The following is a 26730-nucleotide window of genomic DNA, read 5'->3' on the forward strand; positions in this document are numbered from 1 at the left end:
CTGTTTAAGCCGCCCAGTCTGTGGTATCATTATAGCAGCATTAGGAAACTAATACAATGGGAAAGAGGAAAACTGGGAAGGGAAGAGAGAAACTGGGAAGGAAAGAAAGAAGTTGAAAGGAAGAGGTTAAATAGTTAACCAAAATGTTATCTCTAAGTTTCCAGAACTTATACTTTCTCCTATATACTTTTTCATATTGCAACCAATGTTTTTTGATAAGAAGTAACCCCAAGAAGTCTGGAGTTTGATAATATGAGGCTGTAAAACTTGAATTCTTAAAACAAATTCCCCTTATGTATGTATATATTTAGAATACCAGTAAGACTATGGGTAAATCTAAACATGTGCTGACTAAACAGAAGTAGTAGCATCTAATTTCAGGGATAAAAAGTTAAGAAAGAACAAAAACACTAGTAAAAATAACACCTATGACAGGAGAAGGGTTAATTATAAAAGTTAGTCTAAAGCCATTTTTTTGTTGTTGTTTGTTTTTAAGGAGAGGATGCTGAAGAAATGGTGACTACAAACTTCTTAGGTCACATGTTCAAGTTAAATATTTTAAGATAATCACTAAAATAATAAAGCAAATTATAAAACTTCCAGATGAACAAAAAGTAAAATGAGAACCAAAGAAATCCTTGTCAAGAGAAAATCAAAACCTAAAAAGATGGGGGGAGCACAAAATTAAAACTAAATAAATAGATCGAAATGTAAATAGACTGAATTTTCAGACTACCAGATTAAATTTTAAGCCTGCTACATGCTGTTTAGAAGGCAGCAATACAGAAAGAACATAGAAGAAAGAAAAAAGAAGTAAATATTAACAACAGAAAGCTAATATAATCACATTAATATCAAACAAAATATCCATTAAGATAAAAGCCACTTTTAGAAACAAAAATAGTCATTATACAACGAGAAAAAGATGCAGTCAATGAGATTAAGATTCTGAATTTACCTGCAATTTATCAACATTGCCTCAAAATATATAAAGCAAATATCAACAGAATTAAAGGGGGAATTTAATGAATTTACAATTATTGAGAAAGATTTTTACATACTCTCGATAGACTGAGCAGTCAAAAACTAGTAAGGCTACAGAAAATTTGAATGATATAACAAGCGTGATCTAACAACATATATTATAGCCCAACACCCAACAAGTAGAATATATCTTTTCAAGCAGACAGGGAACAATTATAAAAACATACCAGGGCACAAAGTCAACCTCAACAAATACCAAAAAATCGGTATCATACAGGCACTTTCTCTGACAATTATGCCAAAAAATTAGAAATGATACAATTTAGATTTTTTAAATTCTAATGTATTTGAAAACACTGAAATGCCCTTCAAAATAATTCATAAAGAAAAAAGCACAATAAAATTACAAAATATTTAGAACTTAACTATATATCAAATGAAAACTAATGCACTTCATATCAAAATTTGTGGGATGCCACTGAAGCGGTATTAAAAGATATTTATGATCTGCTATAGACAGTTACAGGTCCTCCCAAAATTCCTATGTTGAAGCCTAATCCCCAATGTGATGGTATTAGGAGGTGGGGCCTTTGAGAGATGATTAGGCCATGAGGTCGTAGAGCTCTCCTGGATGGGATTAGCCCTTATAGAAAGTGACCCAGACAGTTCCCTCTCCCCTTCAGATGTATGAGGATACAAGAAGTAGTCACTAGTCTATATCTTGCAACATGGTTCTTACCAGAACCCAACCACGCTGGCACGCTGGTCAGAGACTTCTAGTCTCCAGAACCATGAGAAATAAATTTTTGTTATTTATAACCCACCCAGTCCATGGTACTTTGTTATAGCAGCCTGAACTGACTAAAATATGGTCTTAGAAGAAGGGCTGAAAATTAATAAGCTAAGCATCTGACTTTAGTTAGGAATAAAAGGAAAGAGAACTTCTAAAAAACTGATCAGTGGAATTAAAAATAGGAGCATACATTAATTAAATATGGGGGAGGGGAAGAACACAAGTTTCAATAAAACCAAATGCTGATTCTTTCAAAACACTAATAATATTGTATTTACAAACCCATGGTTAGACCAACAATAAAGAGAAGGCACACTGCAAAATGTGATAGAGATTTCAATAATGTTGAAAAACAGATGTCAAATGTTTTTTTAGAAAAATGCATCTTCCCAAAACTGACTCCAGAAGAATTAGAAAACCTCAATATAGCTATAACCATTAGATAAAGTGAAACACCACTATAAAAGCTACCAGGTCCAGAAAGTTTGAGCAAATTCTACCAAACCTTCAAGGAACTAGCAGATAACTCAGGTCTTATACAAACTGTTCCAGAAAAAAAAAAAAAGTGGGAACATTCACCTTCTGAGTAAAACCAAAACAGGGAAGAACAGTTCAAGAAAGGAAGTTTAAGCCAATTCTACTTGTATAACATAAATAAAACACTACTAAATAAAATATTAGCTAATTGAATTCAGCAAGGTAATTTTTTAAATCTCAAGAATGCATGGATCACTTAACATAAGAAAAATTTAAATATATAATTTATCACATTCCACAGATTAAAGGGGGAACAAAAAAACACCGTAAGATCCCTAGGTTACAGAAAAGTAATCAGTAAAATCAATACGCCTTTCATGATTTTAAAAACTTCTCACACCATTCTTAACACTTATAAAGTTTATCAACTAGAAACAAATCAAATTAAATGACAAAACATATTCCCTTTAAAGTAAAGAATAAAATTCAATGTTTTCTATCACCACTTTCTTTCAGCACTGTATTAGAAGTTCTAGCCAGTGTGACAAGAAAAAGAAATTACACATACAAGACCCAAAATAATACCACCATTTCCAAGAGATATGGGTGACTACACAGAACAATTCATACAAATACTAAAACTAACAAAATCTCAGCAAGGTTGCTACATTAAGACCAAAATGCAAAAGTAAACTGCATCACTATGCACCACCAAACAATATTTTAAAATCTGAACTCACCACTAAATAAATAACAATAATAAACAATTTTATAAGTTAAACATAAATAACAATTTTAAAAATAATAAGTAATTTTTTAAAACGTACGACATATAGGAATGAATCTCACAAAGCATGTGCCAGGTTGCTGACATCATGAGGTGTACGCAGGTTTACATCTTTAAAACATCACATGTGAAGCAAATAAAGTAAAGCTGCTTCAACAAGGCTGGAGACAGTTACACAGGTGTTCTTTATACTACTCTCAACTTCAGGCTTGAAGCAGCTACAAGAAATTTTTATTTTTAAAGAAAAAAACTGCAAAGCTAAAATTATTTGGGCAAAATTAAACTAAATTAATTGTTATTTAAGCACATCATTCAAATAATGTTTACCTTACAATTTTCAAAGGCCGTTACAGGCAGTAAGTAGAAAAGGAAGAAGAAAATCAAGTTGCGTTTTTAAAAAAAAGTAACCATTTAACAACAGCAGGAAAGTGCTAACATCTGAGGCCTCACTACAAAAAATTTAGTTTTTCTTCCAACTACGTTCCTCCAATTATCGATACATAAAGCAGTCCATTAGGCATGCACATAGTCTCCCCTGGGGCCTGGGAATAAAACCGGTGGTCAGCTGTCTAGATTTAACACCTCTCACAGTCTGTCTCTGACTCAATTCATTTGAAATTAGTATATGATTTCAGTTTCAAATCTTCAATTTCAACCACAGTTTTCCTCCGAAGTGTAAAGATTCTTCTTTATGTAAAAAAGAAACATTGGCTAACATTTACTAACAGTAACTAATTAAAAAACACAGGAGTTTAAAGGGACAACAGTAACATTAAGAACTTTCCTTTTAATCGGGAAAGTCTCAGAGATTTGATCCAGTGATTACCGTTTCAATATTGAAAGTGCTTTGAAAAACGTAAAACCTCTGTACGTAAAAGATGGTGATATTATTGTTGTTGTTTGTTCTTACTAAAATCATCTAACAGGAAAAACCCTCTAATTTCTTTCAGTATTACAGCACTTCCCTGTAATACTCAACCTCACTATGTGAAGATACCACACACTTTCAATAAGAGTTTATCACTTTTCACCACCCACAAATACCACTGAAGGACTCTTTAAAACTGAAACTCCTTACTTTTAATAGTGTTAGTTGTTCCTTTCAGTTCACAATTAAAGATGAGCAAAATGAGCTAGATTTCTTAGTGAAAGGTCAGTTTATTGATGGCTTGGGGTCATCCAAACTACATTTTCACACATTACCACCAGGTACTAAGAATTTAGACTGTGCTAGAGCATGCTACTGGGTAACATGTATTACTCTTTCCTGTTCTTTTACTCCTGATAAATTAAGTATCCTCCTGGAGTCTGAGTGTACAGAACGTGACCTCACCCACACTTTTTACAAAAGGTGTCTGTCAGTAAGCAAGGAAAAGTTCAGGCAGGCTTACCACAGACCAAGAAAGAGACAAAAACCTCAATTATAATTTTTAAAGGATGTATAACTTAAGTAAGATTATTAAACCATAAAACACAACAGTATTTTTTAAATTATTATTCAAATGCCAGGTTTAAAAACCTTACCAAATTATGCCAGATACACCTCCTAAAGGATCCTCAAGTCTGTGTGCGCTGTCCATGCTGAACTTTCCTTTTGCACACTTGCTACAAGTCCTTGTTAACACAGGACACAAACCAAAGGAGAAATTAAATTCCAAATTCTTACGGCAAAATAGGAAAGCCCAGCTAGTCTGTTCTCCACAGCACAAATAAATTGAAATCTCTTGTTAGGAAATCTATCCCCAACTTACCTCTTATTATCTATATAGAAGTTATTTCTAAATTGTATTGTGTAGTATAACACACCATAATTACAGCCACTTTCTGATAATACATGCTAATGAAAGCAGCAGAGGTACAAATACCACTGAAACTCAAACTCGGATATGCATTACATGATTTCTTTTTCTTTTTTTTCTATGTTTTATCTGGTAGTTTACTTACTGGTTCTTTCTTCCTTCACTCATTCGACAAGAATTTACTGAGTACCAACTATGTGCCAAGCATTCTGTTAGGTTCTAAAACTATGAACACCAATTTCCACAGGGCATGAGAATACAATGCACTGAACGAGTCTTCTGATAGATATACAAAGTACAATGGGAACATCAGCTGGTGCTCTGACCTTTATCTGAATAAACATGGATTGTTAGTAAAATAGCCCAAACACCAGCTTACAGTAAAACATGTAGCAAAAGATTAAAAGTAAACTATCAATATCATGAATAAAATTTAAGCGAGACCATGCAGATAAAAGTAATTCCTGTTGCTCTAAGTCAGGGTTCACAAACCTACATGAACCAGCCCTTTCAGGAAACCTACATGAGTGAAGCGCTCAGGGTACCTTGGAGAGGACAGGGAGGGAGCTGCCACCACTCATCACTACACCTGTGGGCATCGCTGCAGAAGCCCAGGACTTCTGATTTAAAAGATCTAGATCTTCTGATTTAAAAAAAAAAAGAAGAAAAACAAAAATCTAGATTTTTATGGGAAACTTTAAAATATTGAACTGATGGCAATTAATTTGAAAAAATTTCAAACCATGTCACCAAACATAACAGGTCACATGTGAGCCACACGTGACACATGGCATTAGTTGTGGACCTCTTTTCTAAGTCCTCCAAAAGATGATCCAACTTAACTCACCTGATCAAGGTCATAAATGTTAAGCAAAACTCAAAAGGAAAAAGAAACCCCAAAAGTATATATCCAAATCCTCAACATACTCCTGTTAATACCACAGGAATGTAGTCACAAAAATCCAGACAACATGAAACACTACAGAACAAATAACCTGGTTTCTTCAACAAGTAAATTGCAAGGGAAAGGGGGGTGAGGAGGGTGGGAGAGAAGGGAAACCTAAAATGAAAAGACACTGAAAAGACAAAAAACAAAAAATCACAAAGGTATCAACCACATTTGGATCATAATTTAAACAAAAATTTAAGACAACTGGAAATTTGAACACTGTTGAAAAATGGGAATTAGCGTTAATTTTTTTTTAAATAAAATCACGGTATCATGGTTGTTTTTAAAGAGTGCTTATGTTTTAGAGATACTTAAGTTTAGTGAAATGAACAAATGAAAAGATATGATGTCTAGTATTTGCTTCAAAGTAATCTAGGCAGAAGAAGGGGCTCGAGGTAAAACAAGAATGGCCATGAGTAGGTGGCTGATTATTGATGCTGAGCAATGAGTAGGCAGGAGGTCATGACACTATTTTGCCTACTTCTCAATTTTTTTTTACACTTTCTATAATGACAACAAAATCCTAAAATAAAGAACTGGTTTTACATCTTTCCTGTGTATGTACTATCACTTGATCTCATAAAAAGTAGGAAAATGATTCAAAAGACGACGACTAAGAGAGGGAAAAGGGAGAACACAGAATAACAGCTTCAATAATAACTATAGAGAAACTAATTAACCTGCCCTTAATTGAAAAATAATTGACTTTGCACACAAATGACCCCGGGACCTCTCTCGCTTATGGATAAAAAGTGTACGAAAAAGAAATCCTAAGCAGATATAATCTCACTGAATGTATACCTAACAGGATACTGTATCCCATTTTCATTAAAATGAAAGTCTGTTGCTAAAGTGCCAAGAGAACACACTGAATTGGTTTTTTAATTTCCCCAATCAAACATGCCTGATGTTTAGCACAGCTTAACTACTGGGGTGAGTTGAGGGAAGTTAGAGTGTACAACAGGGAATGTTTATATACTCACTCACTGAGAGATACTAATTTTTCTTTTCTAAGAAAGGGAAAACAAGTGGGTCGGGGTGGAACAAAAAGAGGGTAAAATAAAGCTTTCTGTAAAAATTAATGCAAGACGAGTTAAAAAAAAAAAAAAAAAAGGCTATGCCTTCATTATCAGACCATGGCCCCATGTAATTTGGGAGCATCTTGGGTTCCCAGTGCAGAGACTGTGTAGCCCTGGGTGGCCAGGGAAAGTAAGAAAGATGAAGAAAGCACATGGGGGGAGTGTACACAGGAAGAACAGAGAAGTGGCTATTTAGGTGTCCAGAAGAGAAGGCTTAGCAAATATAGAAAAGACAGGGTTACTTTTACCCTGCCTTTATCCTTCTTACTGATAAGATGAAAGGAAGTTATAAAATGATAGTCATGGCACCTGACCTTGAAAGAGACAAACCTAAATGATGTTTGATAACTCAATGGAATGGTTTCCTATTATTCTTAAAATCCATTCCAAAACACTAACTGTAGCCTATAAGGCCCTTACAGCCAGACACAACCAAGAGTGCATATCTACCTGTCTTGTATTTAAGGGGGAGGGGGGTTGGGGAGGAACTATGATGACCAAAGCACTCTGAACTTGGCAGAACTCGGCACACGCACCCACGATCTGACCCTATTTCTCCAGCCCTGCCTCGTGATACTCACACTCCCTACACTATGCTCACAGGAGCCCCTCCTCCAGGTCTTTAAACATGCTGGGCTCCCTACCTCAGGGAGTTTGCTGTTGGGCAATTCACCATGTTTGACATGAAGAGTTAACAATTATGTTTCTTTCTCAAGACTTTCTATCTTATTCCCCAAAACATCTTTATTAAAAATTTACAGAAACCAACTTTGTAACTGGAATATAACATAATGAGATGATCTAGATACTTCAGTAAATATTGGGGCGATTATATTCTTCAGAACAACCTAACTGTGTTTTTCATTTGTTTCAATAACCACAATTTGAAATTTCAGCATCTAGCCCCGTACTGAGCACAAAACAGAAATTCAACACTTACTACAACTAACAAGAGGAAAAATGATAGGTTTAACATGGTTTCTTAACAGTATTTCTTATTTAAGAATAATTGTCCCCTATACAATCTGATTTATATCTACCTAAACTTATAATTTATCATGTCTTCATGCTCACTTTATAAACAGATTCAAGCCACAAGTCAATCTGACAATCTAGGAACGGAAAGCACATTCTTTAGAACCAGCTTTTATGTCTGCAAGTATCAGTAGTAGGCCATGAGAAAAAAAATAAAACTATCTCAGGAGTTTTATTACTCCGTAAGTGATTTTTAAACAGAAAGGAAACAGGACATAATGGAAGGTACGATGCCAGCTTTGTCAAAGTTGCAACTTTTCTGAAGGTTTTTGAGCATCATGTCTCCACACCTACACATCCCAACCCCACTCCCCAACCCCTGCCCCAAAGACACACTCAGAGATTGGGAGGAGGGAACCCAAACTGTGCCATCAAAACAAACCTGCCCATTGCCAAGCGCAGCCAAACCTGCAAACCTGAGTCTGGCAATCATTTCCGCCAGCTCTTGTTTACTATCCCCCCTCCCCTTCCCACGCAGTAAGATGCAGATGCGTTACCACAGTTAAGAGAGGATCACCCTACAGAAAATTCAGTGTAGACTGAAATCACAGTCATAAATTCCCCAAAGAGGGTATAAACTATGAGTAGCTGATTGATTCACTCAAGAAAAAGCATATTACAGTAAATATTGAGACTTGGCTTCTCCTTACCTTCTCGCTAACAAAACCGAGGCCCAACTTCCTGAGTGTCAGTTAAATGAATCTTTATCTTTACTAGCCGTTCCAAACAGTCTCAAAGAAACAGGTGGCCCTCTTCCCGCCCACGGTTAACTCCACTGGGTGTTCCTGATTCCTCCCATCTTATTTCTTCCAGGACTTTCCCTTGTTTACTTTCCCCCATCCATTCATCCATCACCCTTAGCCTCTCCCCTCTCTCTTTCCCTTCAGGATACAAAAAAACAATGTTCAAGTTTCTTCCTTCACAACCGTATCCCTTCTTTCTTCTGAGGTATAACTTACATCTAGTACAGCACATAAACCTTAAGTGTACAGTCAATAAATTTTTGTGTATGCATATACCTAGGAAAATAAAACCCAGAAAAATGCAAATAACATTATCAACAGCAGATGGCTCAAGCCTTTCCCATCGATAACCCCCCTGAAAGGTAACAACTATTATGATCTGTCACCAAAAATTAGTTTTGCCTGTTAACTGACCTTCATAAAAATGTCATATAGTGTCTCTCTTTTACACCTGAATTCTTTCACTCAACATAATCCACTACCACCACTTTTTAAATACAGGCAGTCCTCAGAGTTGCTTCCTCAACCCTCTCCTCACTCAACCCATTTAATCTCGCAATTTCATTCGATCCGAAGACTTTAACAACTATCTAAACATAGATAATCCCTGAGTTCTTCAGACATACCTGGATGTCTTTCAGGCACCTTAAATTTAACACATCCAATATGTAACTCACCATCTCTCCCCCTCCCACTAAAGCCAATTCCTGTTCCTGCATTCTGCATGTTGGTTGATGGGATCAGAGTCAACCAAACTAGAAACCTCCAAGTCATCTTAACACACAAAACCCTGTCGCTCTTGTTCACACTATATCCCTGGCATGGATTATAGTGACACACTTCCTGATGTGGAAGACATACTCAAATTACTTCAGGAATGAATAATAAATCCTCAAGTACTCTTTCTCCCCCAACATGTAATCATTCGATAAGATCCAAGAATTCTACATTCTGAACAATTCCCACATCTGCAGTTCTTCATCTGCACTGACCTAGTCTAGATCTCCCCCATCTAGACTCCAGGTAGGCCCTTGGTCCCCCTGCCAGAAATGCCCATCCCATCCACTCCTACTGCTGGGCCTGCTCTTTCTAATATTCTAAACCATCTCTCACCTACCCCACCTGCAGCAGAGTTGATTCACTCCCTACTTGGTAAACAACCACACTTACAAAACCTCAAAGGAGGGGACTCTATATTGCAATGATATCTTTCTCTCCTACTAGGCTGAACTCCCTGAGGCAAGGCCATTCTTTCCTTAGATCTCCAGCTCCTAACAGAGTGCTTTAAATGTTTACTAAATGCCCCACTAAGGCAGTCTCCAAGTTTCCAGCCTCTCTCCAGCCCATCCTCCAGCTGGCTGCCGGTTAATGCCCTACAACACAGATCTAATCATGTCACTCCCCACTTTAAAATGCTCAGTAGCTCCCACTGCTTATCAAATCAAGCCCTTAGCAGGTGAGGCCTTTCATCATCTGGCCCCAATCTCCTTTTCAGCCTCATCTCCTACCACTTTTAATCTCATCACCTAACACCTCACCACGCCAGTTCCTCCCCATTTCCTACGCACATCCTGCCCTTTCATTCACGCTTTAGTTCCTGACATGCCCTTTCCATGCAATGCTAGTCCCCCATTCATACAGGGAGTCCTTCTCAGGAAGCCTTTCCAGAGCATTCCAGGGAGAATTGGTTTGTCAGGCTTCTGGGTTCCCTTGGCACTCTGTAAATGCCTTCATTAAGGCATTTCAAGTTTTACTGTAATTGTTTATTTGATAAACAGTAGAAGGCAAAAGGGTCCACTGAGATCTGGAAGCTGGGTGGTGAGCCAGGTCCATTTACCAGCTAAACAAATGATTACTGTCAGCTTAAAGTGTATTACCATTTCAAACTCATCCTCAACTGCAAAATATTTGTAAATATCAAGAGCAGGAGACACATCATTCATTCTCACATCACCAACTCCTAACTAGAATGCCTGGTCCTCCAGCTTGACTGAATTAATTAGTGATACCCACACACAACCTCTTGCTTCCTACTTTCATGAACTGACCCACAATTCTCCCATCACTCAAAGTGCAAACTTGTCATCTCTGAGCTTCAATATTAGCTGCTGAGTCCTAGGATAACATCTACATCTGCCTGCTTTTCTCTCTCCACTCCTCTAGTTCCAGCCCTCAGTATCTTACTGAGCCATGCAAGCCCCTAATGGTTTCCCTCCTCCAACTGTAATCTCTCCCCCTCCCGATTCATCCAACACTGGCACTCCTTAAACTGTATTGTGCAAACGAATCACCTAGGGATCTTGTTAAAATGCCAATTATTCAGTAAGTCTGAAGTGAGGACTGAGACTCTGCTTTTTCTATTTTTTTTTTTTTTTTTTAGCTGTACGCGGGCCTCTCACTGTTGTGACCTCTCCCATTGCGGAGCACAGGCTCCGGACGCGCAGGCTCAGTGGCCATGGCTCACGGGCCCAGCCGCTCAGCGGCATGTGGGATCTTCCCGGACCGGGGCACGAACCCGTGTCCCCTGCATCGGCAGGCGGATTCTCAACCACTGTGCCACCAGGGAAGCCCTGAGAGTCTGCATTTCTAACACACTCCAAAGAGATGCTAACGATGCTGGTCCACAGATCACATTTCAAGTAGCAAGATCTCCACTCAGTGCTGTCCTGGAATAATGTATCCAGCAAGCAGTCAACAAGCAGAAGCCAGACGACCATCAATCAGGATTGGATAAGCACAGATTTCTACGCTAGGTAAGAAACTGGACTAGATGCCCCTGGTCCTTTCCAATGCTTTGATTCTATGCTCTCCCTGAGATATCCATGACGTTGTCACCCATTTTTCACCTGTGAAGCTTGGCAAAGCTATTCCCTAGCAGGTAATACTTCAATTATCACATTCACCAGCTTCTGAAGTAGTAACTATCTACCGACAACTCTGGTTTAGTCTACTCCAGTATTACAAACGTTTCTAAAAGATAAAGAAGATACCGGGCAAGGGGGTATATATAGTTGTGCTTATGACAGTACCTTCAAGAAAAGTGAACACCACCACTTCCCTTTATCCATCAGTATTATCTAGAGGTTAATATCACTTGCATTACTCTATCAGTTTCTTAGAACCAAGAGGCTATCAACCGTTTTGTTTGGTTGGGGGTGGGGTGGGAGATCTTATGAACATCTACAGAAGCAGGAAGCAATGACGACTCCCAATTCTCTATTAGCAGCTGCAAGCCAATTCAAGATATAAAACAAGCATTCCAAATGTACTGACTACAATTTGATCCCTCCTCTCAGAAATGGACTTTTGTGTGGTATCTTCACAATGACATTATCTTTAGCAGTTCCAAGATACTTGTTTATAGAACTTTTGTCATTGTGTATTTATCAATGAGACAATACTACTCAGATTCTGGTTAAAAACACCAAGTCTCTATTACGACTTAGTTACAAGGGATTTTTAGCGTCTACTTTATAATCACAAGGGCTAACTATTCTCCTTATGGCTACATTGATGTTAACATTTCTGTTAATATCCCCCATGAAAATCAGCTTGTCGGGTGTTGATACTGCTCTAATGAGTTAACTGAGGTCTCTGTAAAAATCTGTCACAGAGGGCAGAAAGGTGCAAATGATAGTGGAAAATACACAACGGCAGGTAATTAACCTGAATGTTGATTAGTCTGAATTAGAAGTATTTTCATTGGAATTAGAAGCATGACTTATTTTAGTCAGACAGGATCTGCATAACTTATTTTAAAAACAGGGTGTTTATCATACTTTTAAAACTAACATATAAAGCAAAATAAAGATCTTTTCCAGTGTCGTCATTCACATTACTACATGAGACAATATATCACAGAGACATTTACCTTCCACTTAAAACAAAAGAAATTTGTAACAGGCCATCAGTAAAGACTTAACTTACCAGATTTTACAGCCATGGATAAAATAGTTATTTTTGCTTATATGAACACTTAAGAGTTTTGTTTCCTCCTAGTCCACACAAGAGGCTTTTAAAAAAAAGTCCTTCACCAATGAAGATCCAGACAGTAGATGGGCAAAGTTAAAAATAATACCCTCAGGGCTTCCCTGGTGGCATAGTGGTTAAGAATCCGCCTGCCAATGCAGGGGACACGGGTTAGAGCCCTGATCCAGGAAGATCTCACATGCCACGGAGCAACTAAGCCTGTGTGCCACAACTACTGAGCCTGCGTTCTAGAGCCCACGAGCCACAACTACTGAGCCTGCGAGCCACAACCACTGAAGCCTGCGAGCCTAGAGCCCGTGCTCCGCAACAAGAGAAGCCACCGCAATAAGAAGCCCATGCACCGTAACGAAGAGTGGCCTCTGCTCGTCGCAACTAGAGAAAGCCCACGTGCAACAACGAAGACCCAGTGCAGCCAAAAATAAAATAAATAAATTTATACCAAAAAAAATGGAATTTTATTTTTAAAAAATTAAGAATACCCTCAGGTTATGACCAATTCCTCATCTTCCAAATTTTACATTAATGTGGTTGGTCTACATGACATTAAACTAAAAGAAGGTATCTGCCTCCAGAAGATGAACACAGCATTTCCCATAAACTTTATAAATCCGAGGAAAGCAAAACCCTCACGGGCTTCACAAAAAGAAACAAGAGAACGTCTTTCAAGTGTACTGTAGGCCCCCTGCCAGGCTTCAGGGCAACCTTGAGCATGTGCACATTTGCATTTTCTTTTCAAGAAAGCAAAATTAATATTTGCTTAACCCAGAACTTAGATCCTCACAAAGTATGATACCAAATGAAGCCCCAATGATTCAAACGGATAAAAAGGCCTAGATAGAAAGGGTTGGTAAATCTTAAAGGATTAAGGTGGAATTACTAATCCTAAACTCAGTCTGACTGGACTTTGAACTACTGGTAATTTATGGCTGTTCCTCAAACAATTCAGTATTCCAGAATCATGGCAAGAGTCTACTCCCTCTGGTCCTTCAAGATGGCTCAAGGGCCTTCCCGGGATTCACACAGTGGAGTCAGGAGCCTCTCCTTTGCTGCTACTATAGTCATCTGTGGACCCCACTGCCTCTATTAGAACATTTTCCACTTTTGTATTCTAAATGTTGGCTCGCTTGTTTCCACAAACATGCCCTCAGAGCTATAAGTATTTCAAGGGATCCTAGAAAATTAAAATTAGCCATCTTTGAATCAAAAGTACTTTTGATATAGTAGGTACTCATAGTAATTACTGGATTGAATGAATGAGTGAGTGAAAGTGTATAGTTTGCCAGTGTCACTGAGCAACAGCATATCCCATCTTCCTTAATGAGCCCTAATTACCTCGAATTAACATTTGTGGCAATTTACTATTGCTAAAAATAACACTACCACACTACATTTGTATAACATCTCACAGTTTACAAAGCACTTCCACATATATCACCAAATCTGAACCTCACAAAGTTCTCTGAGATGGATTTTTTAAAAATCTCTCTAATAAATGAGGCTTAAAGAGATTACAGGGTTCATTATAGGTTTCCCGTCAAGTAAAGAAGCAGCCCACAGTCAAATCTAGGTCCTAGATCCTCCATCAGTGCTCTCTGCATCCTAAGACCAGGGCCTGGTTTACACCGAGTCCTGCTGTCCTAGGCACTTTCCCTCATCTCATTTGATCTTCTCAACAATGCTGTGTGGCTCACAGGTACTGCCTATTTCCACAGAGAAGGAAAGAGGGAGGTAGAGCTCTGGGCTCAGGGGCACAGCCAGAATGCAGGTTCCAGCCTCAAGTACTTCAAAGTCCATGCTTCCCAAATGCTGATCTGCCCAAACTGGCCCCAGAAGGTTATCAAGGACAAGTTTTCCACATTCAGCAAAGCAAGCTTTACACACTAGTTAACTCTGGCAGCAAATGCTGGGGCTTGCACTCTACCTGAACCTTGCTCGCTTGACAAATCCACACAAGGTACTAAAATGCTCTGTAACTCAGTTTCCCTATCTGTAACCCTGGGGTGGTAACATTACCTGCCTCATAGGGTTGTTATGAGGATTAAATGAGTTAATATTTATAAAGCACTTTTAGGAAGGATGAAATAAATGCCTATCAGTTTTTTAAAAAAGGCATAAACTGAGGAAAAGTGACAGTTTAAGTCACTAAAGAAATACTCAATTATCGAATAAAAAGTGTGGGGGCAATTTGTTCTTTCCTACTTCCTGTCTTTCTTTTCTTAAAAATAAATCTATTTATTTATTTATTTATTTACTTATGGCTGTGTTGGGTCTTCGTTGCTGCAAGCGGGCTTTCTCCAGTTGCAGTGAGCAGGGTCTACTCTTCGTTGCGGTGCTCGGGCTTCTCACTGCGGTGGCTTCTCTTGTTGTGGAGAACGGGCTCTAGGCGCACAGACTTCAGTAGTTGTGGCACGTGGGCTCAGTAGTTGTGGCTCGCTGGCTCTAGAGCTCAGGCTCAGTAGTTGTGGCACGGGCTTAGTTGCTCCGCGGCATGTGGGATCTTCCCGGGCCAGGGCTGGAACCCGTGTCCCCCCGCATTGGCAGGCGGATTCTTAACCACTGCGCCACCAGGGAAGCCCCGTTCCTATCTTTCTTAAACAACAGATAGATTAAAATTTTTAACATACAAATAAAACTATAATATACCACAGGAAAATATGGGAAATTTCTTTTAAATCTTGAGGGGGAAGACTTCCTAAGCATGACACAGAACCCTGACTACCTAGAGGAAAAGACTGACATAAAAGTGCAAATGGATGAAGAAAATAGTGACTTACAAAACAAAGCTAGTTTCCCTAGATATATGCCCCCAAAACAAATCTATAAGCCAGTAGGAAAAAGGCAAATATCAAACTAAAAAAATGGGCAAGGGATAGGAACAGGCCATTCATGGGAGAAATAAGTTACCAATTAAAATGTGAAAAAAAAATGATCTACGTAATTAAGAACTATAATTTTTTTTAAATTGAGACTTTCCCCCCCAAGACTGTTTACCCTACCCACCTGCTACCACCTCCCATTACATCCTACCTCAGCACTCAGTGGAGAACATGTGGGCATGCATGTGTGAGTGTATCATGTACGCATGTGTGGGATGTGTGTAAGGAAGAGAGTGCGTCTCCTCCAACTACAGTGATGTTTACTTCTTTCCAGAAGGAGAGATTCAATTTATTACATAAACCTGCACATCAGCTACCCCCAGCCATACTACCTCTCTCAGAGACCATCAAGAGAAATTTCTTTTCTGCTTCAGCAGCTAGAGTACATATTCCATATGCCAGATGCAATGTATTTTTACCCATTTGTACTTCTGCACTTTACAAGTTCCCTTCCTCATAGTAAAAACTGAAGTCATCTTTGAGGAATTAATTGACTCCATAGATTAATTTCCATATAAAACTTTTACTTAAGGTAAATGATTAAATTAAAATGGAACCTAATATAAAAGGAAATCTCTCTCCCACCCCTACCAATATTCACAAACTGTCTTTTTGCTAACAGGAGCAGGACATTTCTCTCCCTCTCTCAAAGATATTCAAAGCAGTACCAGATTTCATGATACAGACTTCCAAAACCAGCAAACGGCAAAAGCCCAAAGATTACTGAACTAAGTTGTTTCAATTTATATCACATAAAAGTAGGGCTGTGTATGCGTACCTAAATAAACTAAGTGCATTTAATTGTGAGAAGATACGTTTTTCTTAAAAAAAGTGAAATAAAAAATATTATGAATACTGAATCTTTTTAATGAACACGTCTGAATGGGATTTTTTTTTCAAGATCTATTCTTAAATTTTTCTTCCAAATATTTTTTTAAAATTCAGTGGTTTTGCAAATTTCCATTCTTCTAACAATTTCAACTTTAAAGGACTGGACAAATAAGACAAATAACCATTGATTTTCTGATTTTCTGGCACTGTAACTCTTTTCAGTCAACCATCTGTCAACTTTAAAGTTCTATCATAAAACCCCCAAAGGGTAACATCACTGATGAAATCTAATTTCCCTCTCTGCAATTAAAATATCCAACTGTTCCATTAGAAACCCGCCCATAATCTGTCAAAGTGATATGTAACCTCTCATAAGCACTGATTAGAATGAAAAGAAACTAGAAACACCTTGAAGTAATTGAGAAAGCACCAAATGTGTGAAGCGCACTCAATTTTTTAAACTTTCATTTTGAATACTAAATAAAGGAGAATCCAAAGATAGTAAGTATATAAATTCAGTGTGGGATAAAAAAGAACACTAGACAGATATAATCAAAATCCTGGGTGTTATTCCTAATTCTGAGACTGAGTTTATCACCGATCTTGGACCAGACACTCAACCTCTACAGGGCTTGCTTTCCTCATCTATAAAAATACAGATGTTAGGATCTCTACAGAATCCTAAACTCTATGATCTAATCAAAAATAACACACAAAAAAATTTTTATGTGCTTTTTCTCCTACTGACTCTAGGCACAAGTAGATAGGCACATACAGCTCACCATGAATTAAAGCTAATGAACCATTAAATTTCCCATATCTGGATCCCTCAAATACAGAGTTATCACTACAGTAAAGTTTATAAACTGGATTATAAAAGTATCTTACTTTACAAGTCAACTTAAGAACAGAATTTTACTTCAACTTTTTTTTTTTTTTTTTTTTTTGCAGTACGCGGGCCTCTCACTGTTGTGGCCTCTCCCGTTGTGGAGCACAGGCTCTGGACACGCAGGCCCAGCGGCCACGGCTCACGGGCCCAGCCGCTCTGCGGCATGTGGGATCTTCCCGGACCGGGGCACGAACCCGTGTCCCCTGCATCAGCAGGCGGACTCTCAACCACTGCGCCACCAGGGAAGCCCTTACTTCAACTTTTAAGAGGATGTATTTCTTTAAATTCATCTCTAGTGTGCTGAATTCTACTTTGAAGAGTAGAGCTGGCAAGGAGAGGGTAATCAAACACTATCTATTCCATCATTAGTCCTAATCGACTCCAAAAAGGTATTCTTCTTTGGCTGGCAACCTTAGGCTGACTTGTGTGTATTAGGTCCAAGCCTGTTCCTTTCTCCATGACAAAAAGCTGGGGATTTGGCTGTTTTTAAACCCATGGATAGGTCGTACAGAACTTAAAACAACTACAACATTTAGTCCTAATTTGAAGAACAGGCTCTCTAATGAAGCCCCAGAATGTTAAGAGTTGGAAGAGATTTTAGACTTATTCTACTCCAAGCTCATCATTTTACTGATGAGGAAATCAAAGCCGAGGATAAGTTAAAATGAATGCCCAAAGTCATACCAACTTTCCCAACTCTCAGACCCATTTCTTTAAATTGCAAAGTTACTTTCACCTGACCCCAGGATACATCAGCCAAACTCAAAAACCATAAGATGGAGTACCCCTTCAAGTGCTAAAGTATAGCCAAAAGCTCTCAAAACATATGCATGGGAACAAAGAAAGAATTCCATAGGAATATATTTCTCATACATGACAAAAAGGTCAAAAACTGGTTCTACGCATAAAATTTCGCTCTTTGGACCATGTGTCAGGAGTGAACTGATTGTGAAATCCAGATAATTATTAAATAGACAGTGAAAACAAATACAGTTCATACTTTCTCTTGCTATATTTAAAAACACGCCTCGTATTTGAAAAGAAGGCGCCAAGCATCCTAACATATTATTAATGAAGGCAGACATCTGAAAAGATTCACTCTCCACCTGCTCTTCATCATCAGATGTATGAGTCAGTAGAACTAGACAGCAACAAATTCAAAACTCTTCCTGCCTGAAAAGAATGCAGGGGAAAAAACTAAAACAAAATCAACCAATTCAAAGTATCTCAAATTTCGAATTAGATTTTTTCATTCATTAATTGAAATGGTCCAAAACCAAATTATTTCAAATTTTATTCAGTCTTCAACTGAATGCTTTCACATAACTGGAAATGAGACTAATTTACTTCTAGCAAGCTTCATTTGAGAAAATACATGTCATAAATTCTGGATCTTTTTTTTTTTTGCTAAAGTATTGACATTTACAAACTCACAGAATATGTACAACCTACAAATAGAGTATTTCACTCCATTTCCAAGAGAACTTCTAGGTTCCAAACTCAAAGGTCATTGGACTAGTACCTTAATAAGACACTCTATCATTAAATACATTTTACAACCTATTAAAGCAATCTCAAATGTAAAAATACAACAGGGAAACAATTATTTCAGCATGAATGTGGCATTATGGGATGGTTATGCTTTGTTTCACTTAACATATTAAAAGGAATATTCGGCATATATATTATATATATAACAAAACCATTCCATCTCTAAATCAACATGTAATTATACTTCAGCAACCCGGTAACTGTTATTCTTGATTCTAAAGTACGATTATCACACAACTTGAAAGAGCTGCTGTTTCATAGTTAACCAAATATCCTAATGTTCTTTAATCAAAGTACCATTAAAGTCTATTCTTTCCAACCCTTGAGTTTCAGTTTATCAAAATTTTCCTAAGCCTAGAGTTAAAGTTTCATAACAAATCCAAACACAACCCATCACAGAGACTTAGGTTATAAATACCTAATATGTCTAAAGAATCCAAATGGTCGATTTTGTTTTGTTTGAATTATACTATCTTTAGAAAACCAAAGGTAAGTATTAAAAAGAGTTTGCCCAAGAAGCAGAGGGACATGAAGGTAGATTCAAAACCCCTCATTACCAGTGTTGTACCAGATGCCTGTGATCAAGGGGTGGAGTGGGTTTTAGAAAGTGGGACTTTTAAAAAAAGCCTTCACTTTCCCAGACTATTTTGGACATTTTGATAACATCTTTTTCTCTTTTTCAAAATGCCAGGCGTCTTTAAAGGAAAAGCTTTTCTATTGAGTGGCTTTTCTCGACTTTCACAGTACAATTAAACCCTTCTCCTGTCCAGATAGACTGAACCGTGTTCAACCCTGGCACATAACAAAATCATTAAATCTAAAACGCCTCATTTGACAGATGTCTCATTAAATTCATCTTAAACTTTAGGTAAGAGATGCCTTTGAAAAGGGGGGAAAAAAAAACACCTGTTAACTCTAAGAAACCTTTGAGAGAGAACTCTCTCAAAATCCACATAGAGCTTCACTCACGGAAAACAGAAGATATTAACAGTGTGTGGCACATCTAAAACCTTCTGCCATGGGAGAAATGCCTCTGTGTGTATGTGTGTTTAACACAACCCCTGGGGACCCTAACAGGAAGGAAGGCTGAAGATTCAGGACATACACCACCAGCTGCTTAACAAAATTCCGCAAATTCAATTCAACAAATGTTTAAACTAAAATGCCAAGTATTATACTAGCCTTGGACCATATACAACATTAATGAATGTTATGTTACCAAGAAATCAAATTCAGCATTCTATAAAGAGAATCAAAAACACCTTACTCTTTAAAAAATAATAAGAATCTTGGGATAACCAGTCATTTAAGGTGGCTGTTTTAACAATCTTATAGCCACAAAAAGATAGAACTTTCACCCAGAAACTTCATAAACTCATTTACACTCATCTCCTCTCCCTATAATTATTTCAATAAGCATAAAAAAAACACCATTTAAGGAATAACTATAAAAACAGACAGAGTAGCTTACTCTCTAACTCTATATAACATATGAATTATAAAAAATGAACAGCATGGTGACATCAATAGAGCACTACTGATCACTAAAGTACAAATAAGTTTACTTTAAGATGAAAGGTTTATGCAAACCTTTCATGATAGCTATTTTTGATACTTTACAAGTAAAGCTATGTTTTAAAGGAACTGAAATGTCACACCGCTACCCTCAAAACTTATCCACTTTTCAGATAAAGTGTTAATAATGCTCTATACCCAATGAAGATTTACAGTTTAACAAATGAGGCGTGTGTAAGAAAAAAAAGAATCATTAGGTGAACTTTATTTCATGCCAACTTAAATGCATGTAAGACTATTTACAATCAGAATATTTAGAACACTTTCGTACTCTTTCTGTATTGTCCACTTATTTGCCAGTCTTGCTTCTTTATGTTAAAGGCAGCATGATAGAAACAGAACCAACCAAATTTCACAAGGAATACCACTTTGGCCTAGAGGATAATATCACCTCATTACCAACAAAAATAGAATATTTTCGGAATGCTTTTAACCAAGTGAAAAATTCAAGTGTAAATGAAATTCAACTTCAATTCATGGAAAGTAATATGAATTGTAAAACAGAATATGCATGCTCTCTCTTCTCAGCTCTGCCAAGAACTGAAAAACCACAAGCAAGAATCAAAACTATGCATCAGTTTATCTGAAAAGAGGATTGACACCCACTCCTCCCTAATAATGTTTCCGAAAGGACAAATGAGATAATTTATGTGAAAGCTCTTTAAGATTTTTGAAGATAATAAAACCAACATATTAATAGATGTTATCAAACCACAGTTATGAAGGACAAGACAGCACTCACTTTACATCAAAAACAAGTATAAAATTTAAATACAAAAAGCGACAAAAATAAAATTAAACCCTTTGTTCTTAAAAGGACTGCTTAAGCACACACTGGTGTCACATGTTCATACCACGTTACTCAATACTGCTGTAATTATAGTAATAAGAGACTTCTCGTCAATATTACAGCTTAATGCCGAAACACCCCTTCTTGGTTTCCACGTAGGAAACCATGTAAGATTTGATCATCCCAGAAGAGAAAAAGAGAAGAAATATGAGCGGGTAAGGAGTCCGTTCTCCTGAGCAATCCCAAAAAGTCAAACATAAAAATATCTTGTCCAAGATTCACGAGCCACAGTGGGTGCAGTCTCCATTCCATCAACATCATTTCCCACTATTACAATTTAAACTGAAACAGCCAGATGACTAAAGCTAAAAGGCAGTAGAAGTGAGTCAAAAATATTAAAAATATAGTTTAACACTGCCCTTGATTAATGACTCAGACGCCCCCAGGGAGTCCAAAACATAACCTCATTAACGTTTTTAAGTCTGTAACCTATGTCGAGTAACCTAATTCTTGAATTTTTTTTCACCTAAAATTACTCTCAGGTAAAATTTAAGATGGCTGATCTTAAAGGAAAATTAAATGTTAATGTATCTAATATACTTAATACTTCACACAAGTTACTTCAGATAGAGCCATAATTAAATTTTTTCTTATTTAAAGTTAGCTAAGAGAATGGTTGCTTCGGAGGAGCAACAATTTTCAAACTAAGTTTTTCTCAACGACTCTGTAATTAGATAGTACCTTTTTGTCCAAAGCCTTTTAGCTCATTAAAGATTCCATTTTACTTTACCTAAATAAATATGTAAATATTCAAAGCAACCACAAATGGCTTTCAAAGTCTTTTAAGAATAACTTAGGCCAGGTTATAAATACTAAAATTCAACTGAAAGGTGACCTCAAGAGAATGAAAGTTCTCCACTGGACAAGAACTTCTCCAGTTATAAACAGATAAACTAGATAAACAACAGATAACGAGCTCAATTTAAATATAGGAAAATATTCAAAAGCCTTCAAAAGCAATTTCCTAGTCTATCCTCAACTCCACATACACAGATAAACAAAAAGATACACAGCAATAAATTTAAGAGTAAGTTACATGTAACATTATAAAAACGAATGTGGTGGAAAACACACCCTCAAAGGATCTCATATAAAACAAACGTAACTCTCTTCTTATGGAAAAGAATTACTACCAAAACATGCCACTTTCCTGTTGGGTGTCCTACATTCCACTGCAGCACAGGGGTAACTTCTAGGAATCTCCTCCAGCTTGGTGCAAACCTGCGCTACATGTGAAGTCCTGATAATGTTCCGGTGATGAGTGAGACCACCTTATAACAAGGCCCTTTTGTTCATCAGTAACTAAACTTCCTTGCAAAAGTTCAAGTGGACTCACTATATAGTAAATTTTGTTCTATGGCAAATGAATATCAACACAGACGTTTGCCATGTTCTTAGGCTTAACATAAGCTCAACTTGCTATAAAATAAGCAGTTAGACATCTTTATAACATCTTTATAATATCTTTGTAAAGACTGTTATATCTTTATAACAATCAGGCATCTTCCTTCTAGGACACCTGCATACCAGCTTCGTATTCAAGAACAGGTTGGATGCTCTGTATGGCTTCCTCATTTAATTAGTTACTTTTACAAGCATATTCACAGACGTATATATGTATTTATACTGTGCATATAGAAATAAAGCAAATAAGTTCAGAATGAAGCAACAATTCCTGCTTTTCATAAGGAACGAAACAAAAAGATTAAAATGAGCACACCAGAAATTTGCGATTTACCAGAAAGATAATTTGTCACCTTTATACTGATAAGTTTTTTTTAAAAACCTATATATCACCCACTTAGAACATTTTAGACACACGTGAAGAGACAATCAAGGGGAATCAAAGATTTAAATGTCATGACTAGGACACCTAAAACCCTTCCCATGGACATTTATCGTGATCAACAATTCAGTCATGAGAAAAAGAAAGGATGCAGAACTCTTTCCATACGAAATATGTCCAATACTGCTTATTTAACATATCCCTTGCTTTATATATATTTCCTTCAATGTAATTGGTTGGTTATAAGGGCATTTATCATTCTCATGTTAAGAAAATATTCTCATTCCAAGTGTGATTACCATTTACTGCTTTTGTAAAATAACAGTATTTTACAAATTACATGAGCCACAGGAGAAAATGATATAGCTGTTGCTCCCACATGAAAAAAAAAATCACCTATTTTCTAGGCCATAAGCTTTCAAAGGCTTGTCATCCGGTTGGGATATTATCTTCAGATACTACAAATGCTATTGTATTATGATATGGTTTTCTTTACGAGGCAAAAATCCATCAGAAATCCACTTGAATTACAGAAAAACTTAAATTAAACGTAAAGGAACATCTCACCAGGAATGCTACCAGTTTTGCATATCTCAATGTGTGAGTAATTTCTTCATTCAAACCGACTAAACTGCTACTGGGACACAGGCTGGACCAAAAACATATTAAGTTAGAAAGAATGGCTACAGATTAATGAAATTACAAGTGTGATTATTTTTCCACCACCACATACAACCTAGGTGGGGAAGTAATTTAGTACTTTAGTAAATCTGGGGAAGATTTAACTCTCCTTTTAAGACCTTTAACCTAGAAATGAAAAAAAAATGAGGAAGATTTTCGATCACCCTCAAGTCGTACTGTGATTCCTATATATCCCTATTGCAAGTCACATCGCAATGGGCAGTTCTGGCTATAAAGGCTAGAAGTAAGAAACTGAGAGAAAGAAATACGCAAAACCACTTTTGACGCAAGACAAACTTACAGAGGAAACTGAAATAAAGCCAAAAAGCGCTGAGGAAAAGTATCGCTAAAGAGGACCGCAGCTGCTGGGTTCCATCGAGGACTAAGTGGGCAAACGAGTAGCACCAGCTGATGTGGAGCGAGCTCCCGGGCTGGAAGGGCAGGCCGCCGACAGTGAGACGGAGGGCGGGTGTTCCAGCGCATTTCTCAAGGTCATTTTCCTCTGTAGGTATCACGTGCACGTGATGTTTACCTGAAATCCCAAACTGCCTCAAACCCAACAAACCGGTGAACAGACGTCCGAAAGGCAGCACTTCACTGTTAAAGACACCACTGCTTCTTTCAGGAGTGCCTGCTCCCTGTGCTTCCTGGTGGCCCTGCCACCTCTCCCAGCTTGCTTCCCAACCTCGGAGCCCCCAAGAATGACAAAAGCTCGCGGATTTTAAAACTGCTCAATTTAGTATCACACAGATCGTACTTGAAAGCTGTAGAGAAGTAACAGACTCCCGAGGACCCGCGCTGACTCTCGGGGTGGCCAAACATTTCTCGGGACCTGGAAGTGCTTATTCCGCACGCGTCAAAGTGCAGGTGATCTCCTTACCTGCATAGAAGCGGATGAGGCAGCCGATCTCCGAGTCCATGCCTTCCTCCTGCACCCTCCACAACTCCCCAAAGCCCAGGTGGAAGAGGTAGTCATTTTGGATCTGCAACGGCTTCTCGTCCGCCTCCAGGCGCCGGGTGGTCTCTCCGTGGAGCTGCACGTACAGGGTGGGCGGTAGAGGCGCCTGCTCCGCGGTCGCCCCGTTCCCATCCTGGGTCGACGGGGGGCGGCCGAGGGCCGCTGCTGCCGCCGCCTTCTCCTCCCGAGGCTGATCGCGGGCGGCGCCGCCTGGGCCCTCGACGCCCCTCAGGGCTTTCGGCTGCGGCGGAGGCGGGGAGGCCGTCGGGGATGACGGCCGGGCGCCCGCTCCAAGCCGGGGCAGGCGGGGCTGTCCCGGAGCCCCCGTCGGGGGCCGGGCCGGGGCCAGGTCAGCCTCCAGCTCCTCGGACGACGACGAGCAGCCGCCGCCGCTGCTGTAGGGGTCCAACCGGTCCGACACGCTCTCGGCGCTAGGGCTCAGGCTGAAGCTCTCGGTGTCGGAGGCTGGGCCCGCGGCCGCACCGTCCAGGAGCCGCGGGGCGCCCGGTTCGCCCAGGCTGGAGTCTGAGGGCGCGGGGCTGGCGCGGGAGGCGCGGAGCGCCCACCCGTCCGGGGCGCCGGGCAGCGGCAGGTCGGCGGGAGGAGGGCGCTGCGGCCCCCCGACGGCGGCCAGTCCGCTCCTCCCGGGTGGCGGCTCCGAGTCCCGCGGCTCGGCGGGCGGGAGCCGGGGACCGGCGTCGGGGTGCCCCTTGCCCAGCACCTTTACCACGCCGCCGCCCTTGTAGCCCACCTGCAGCAGGCGGGCGGCCACCTCGCCCGCCGTGGTGTCCAGCGTGCACAGCACCGGGCGCAGGTAGGTCGAGGCCATGTGGCGGTCGAAGACGTGCACGCAGCCCCGCTCGAGCTGGTGCCGCACCCAGTCCCGGTCCGACGGCTGCAGCTGGAGCATCTGCCGGTGCTTCAGGAGCAGCGTCTTCCTGTCCAGGCTCCGGGTGCACAGCGAAGCCGAGGCCGAGCAGGAGGCGGTGAGGCCGGTGGCGCCGGGGGAGTGCGAGGCGGCAGCGGCGGACGACGACGAGGACGAGGACGACGAGGCGGCGGCGGCGGCCGCGGACAGATTCCTCTTCAGCCGCCCTCTCCTCAGCAGCAGGGAGTTGGCGCAACCGCTGGCCCCGGGCACCGGGGCAGCCCCGCCAGCGGTGGGCTGGGGGGCGCCGCGCCTCCTCCTGCGACCCGTGCCTCCCGGCCGACCCGGCAACAACCCCAGCTGCGCCTCGCCGGGGGCCTCTTCCCGCGCCCCGCCGCTGGGGGCCGCCGGGGTCAGCGCGGGCTCCGGGCTCCGGCCGCCCCCGACTGCCGCCGCCAGAGCCGCCGCGGCCGCGGCCGCCGCTGCAGCCGCCGCCGGAGCCGGAGCTCGGTCCTCCCTGCTGGTCTCTGGGAGTCGCTGCGCCGTAGTCGCGGCGGCGGGCTCCATTGCAGTGGGGCTTCGCGCTTCCCCCCCAGCTCCGGAGACAGCGGGCAGAGAGAGAGGCGGGGAGGCGAAGGTGGGAGACGGCGGCGGCGCGGGGAGAAGGGAGAAGCCAATGGCGTTCGGCACGGCCGTTCCAGGGGATTATGTGGCAAGTCGAAGCATTCCGTCGGTGTCTCGGTGTTCCATCCCGTGCGCCCGCCCGCTTGGCCGCCACCGCCCCCCCACCAAACACACACACACACACGCCCTCCCCGCCTGGGTCGCGGGCGCCGAGCGCAGGCCCCGCCCACTCCCCCGCCTCACCCCGGCGAACCCGCCGCGTAGCTGGGCTCATTGAATATTAATCACGCGCCGGCAGCGGGAAGGCGGGAGACAGGCAGGGCGGGAGCTCCTCGGCGGGCCTCATGAATATGCATCACCTGCATGACGGCATTCCAGGCGGAAGAGGGGAGAGCAGGAGGGCGGCGGTGAGGCGGGGCTTCAGGGTAAACAAACGGGACGGCGTACGAGGGCGGGGCTGGGGGGAGCAGTTTCCCAGGAGGTTCCGGCGCGAGCCTCAGAGAGGGGGAGGCAGAGACGACAGATGCGCGCGGTGCACCTTGGGAGTTGTAGTTCCAGTGCGCGGACGGGCATGTCCGAAGGAAACGTGGTGAACTACAAGCCCC

General features: G+C 40.5%; 1 protein-coding gene across 1 annotated transcript in view; it reads right to left on the reverse strand.

Annotated features, from left to right (window-relative positions):
• The window catches only part of PHLPP1 (PH domain and leucine rich repeat protein phosphatase 1), a 213197-nt gene extending 186891 nt beyond the window's left edge, over nt 1-26306 (reverse strand). The window contains exon 1 of the mRNA XM_079943241.1: nt 24556-26306. Coding sequence (XP_079799367.1) covers nt 24556-26068 — 1513 coding nt within the window. The 5' untranslated portion in view covers nt 26069-26306. The remainder of the gene's footprint in view (nt 1-24555) is intronic.
• Nucleotides 26307-26730: the final 424 nt, after the last annotated feature.

This window comes from Stenella coeruleoalba (genome assembly GCF_951394435.1).
Source record: "Stenella coeruleoalba genome assembly, chromosome: 14".
In the NCBI taxonomy this organism is placed as follows: domain Eukaryota; kingdom Metazoa; phylum Chordata; class Mammalia; order Artiodactyla; family Delphinidae; genus Stenella; species Stenella coeruleoalba.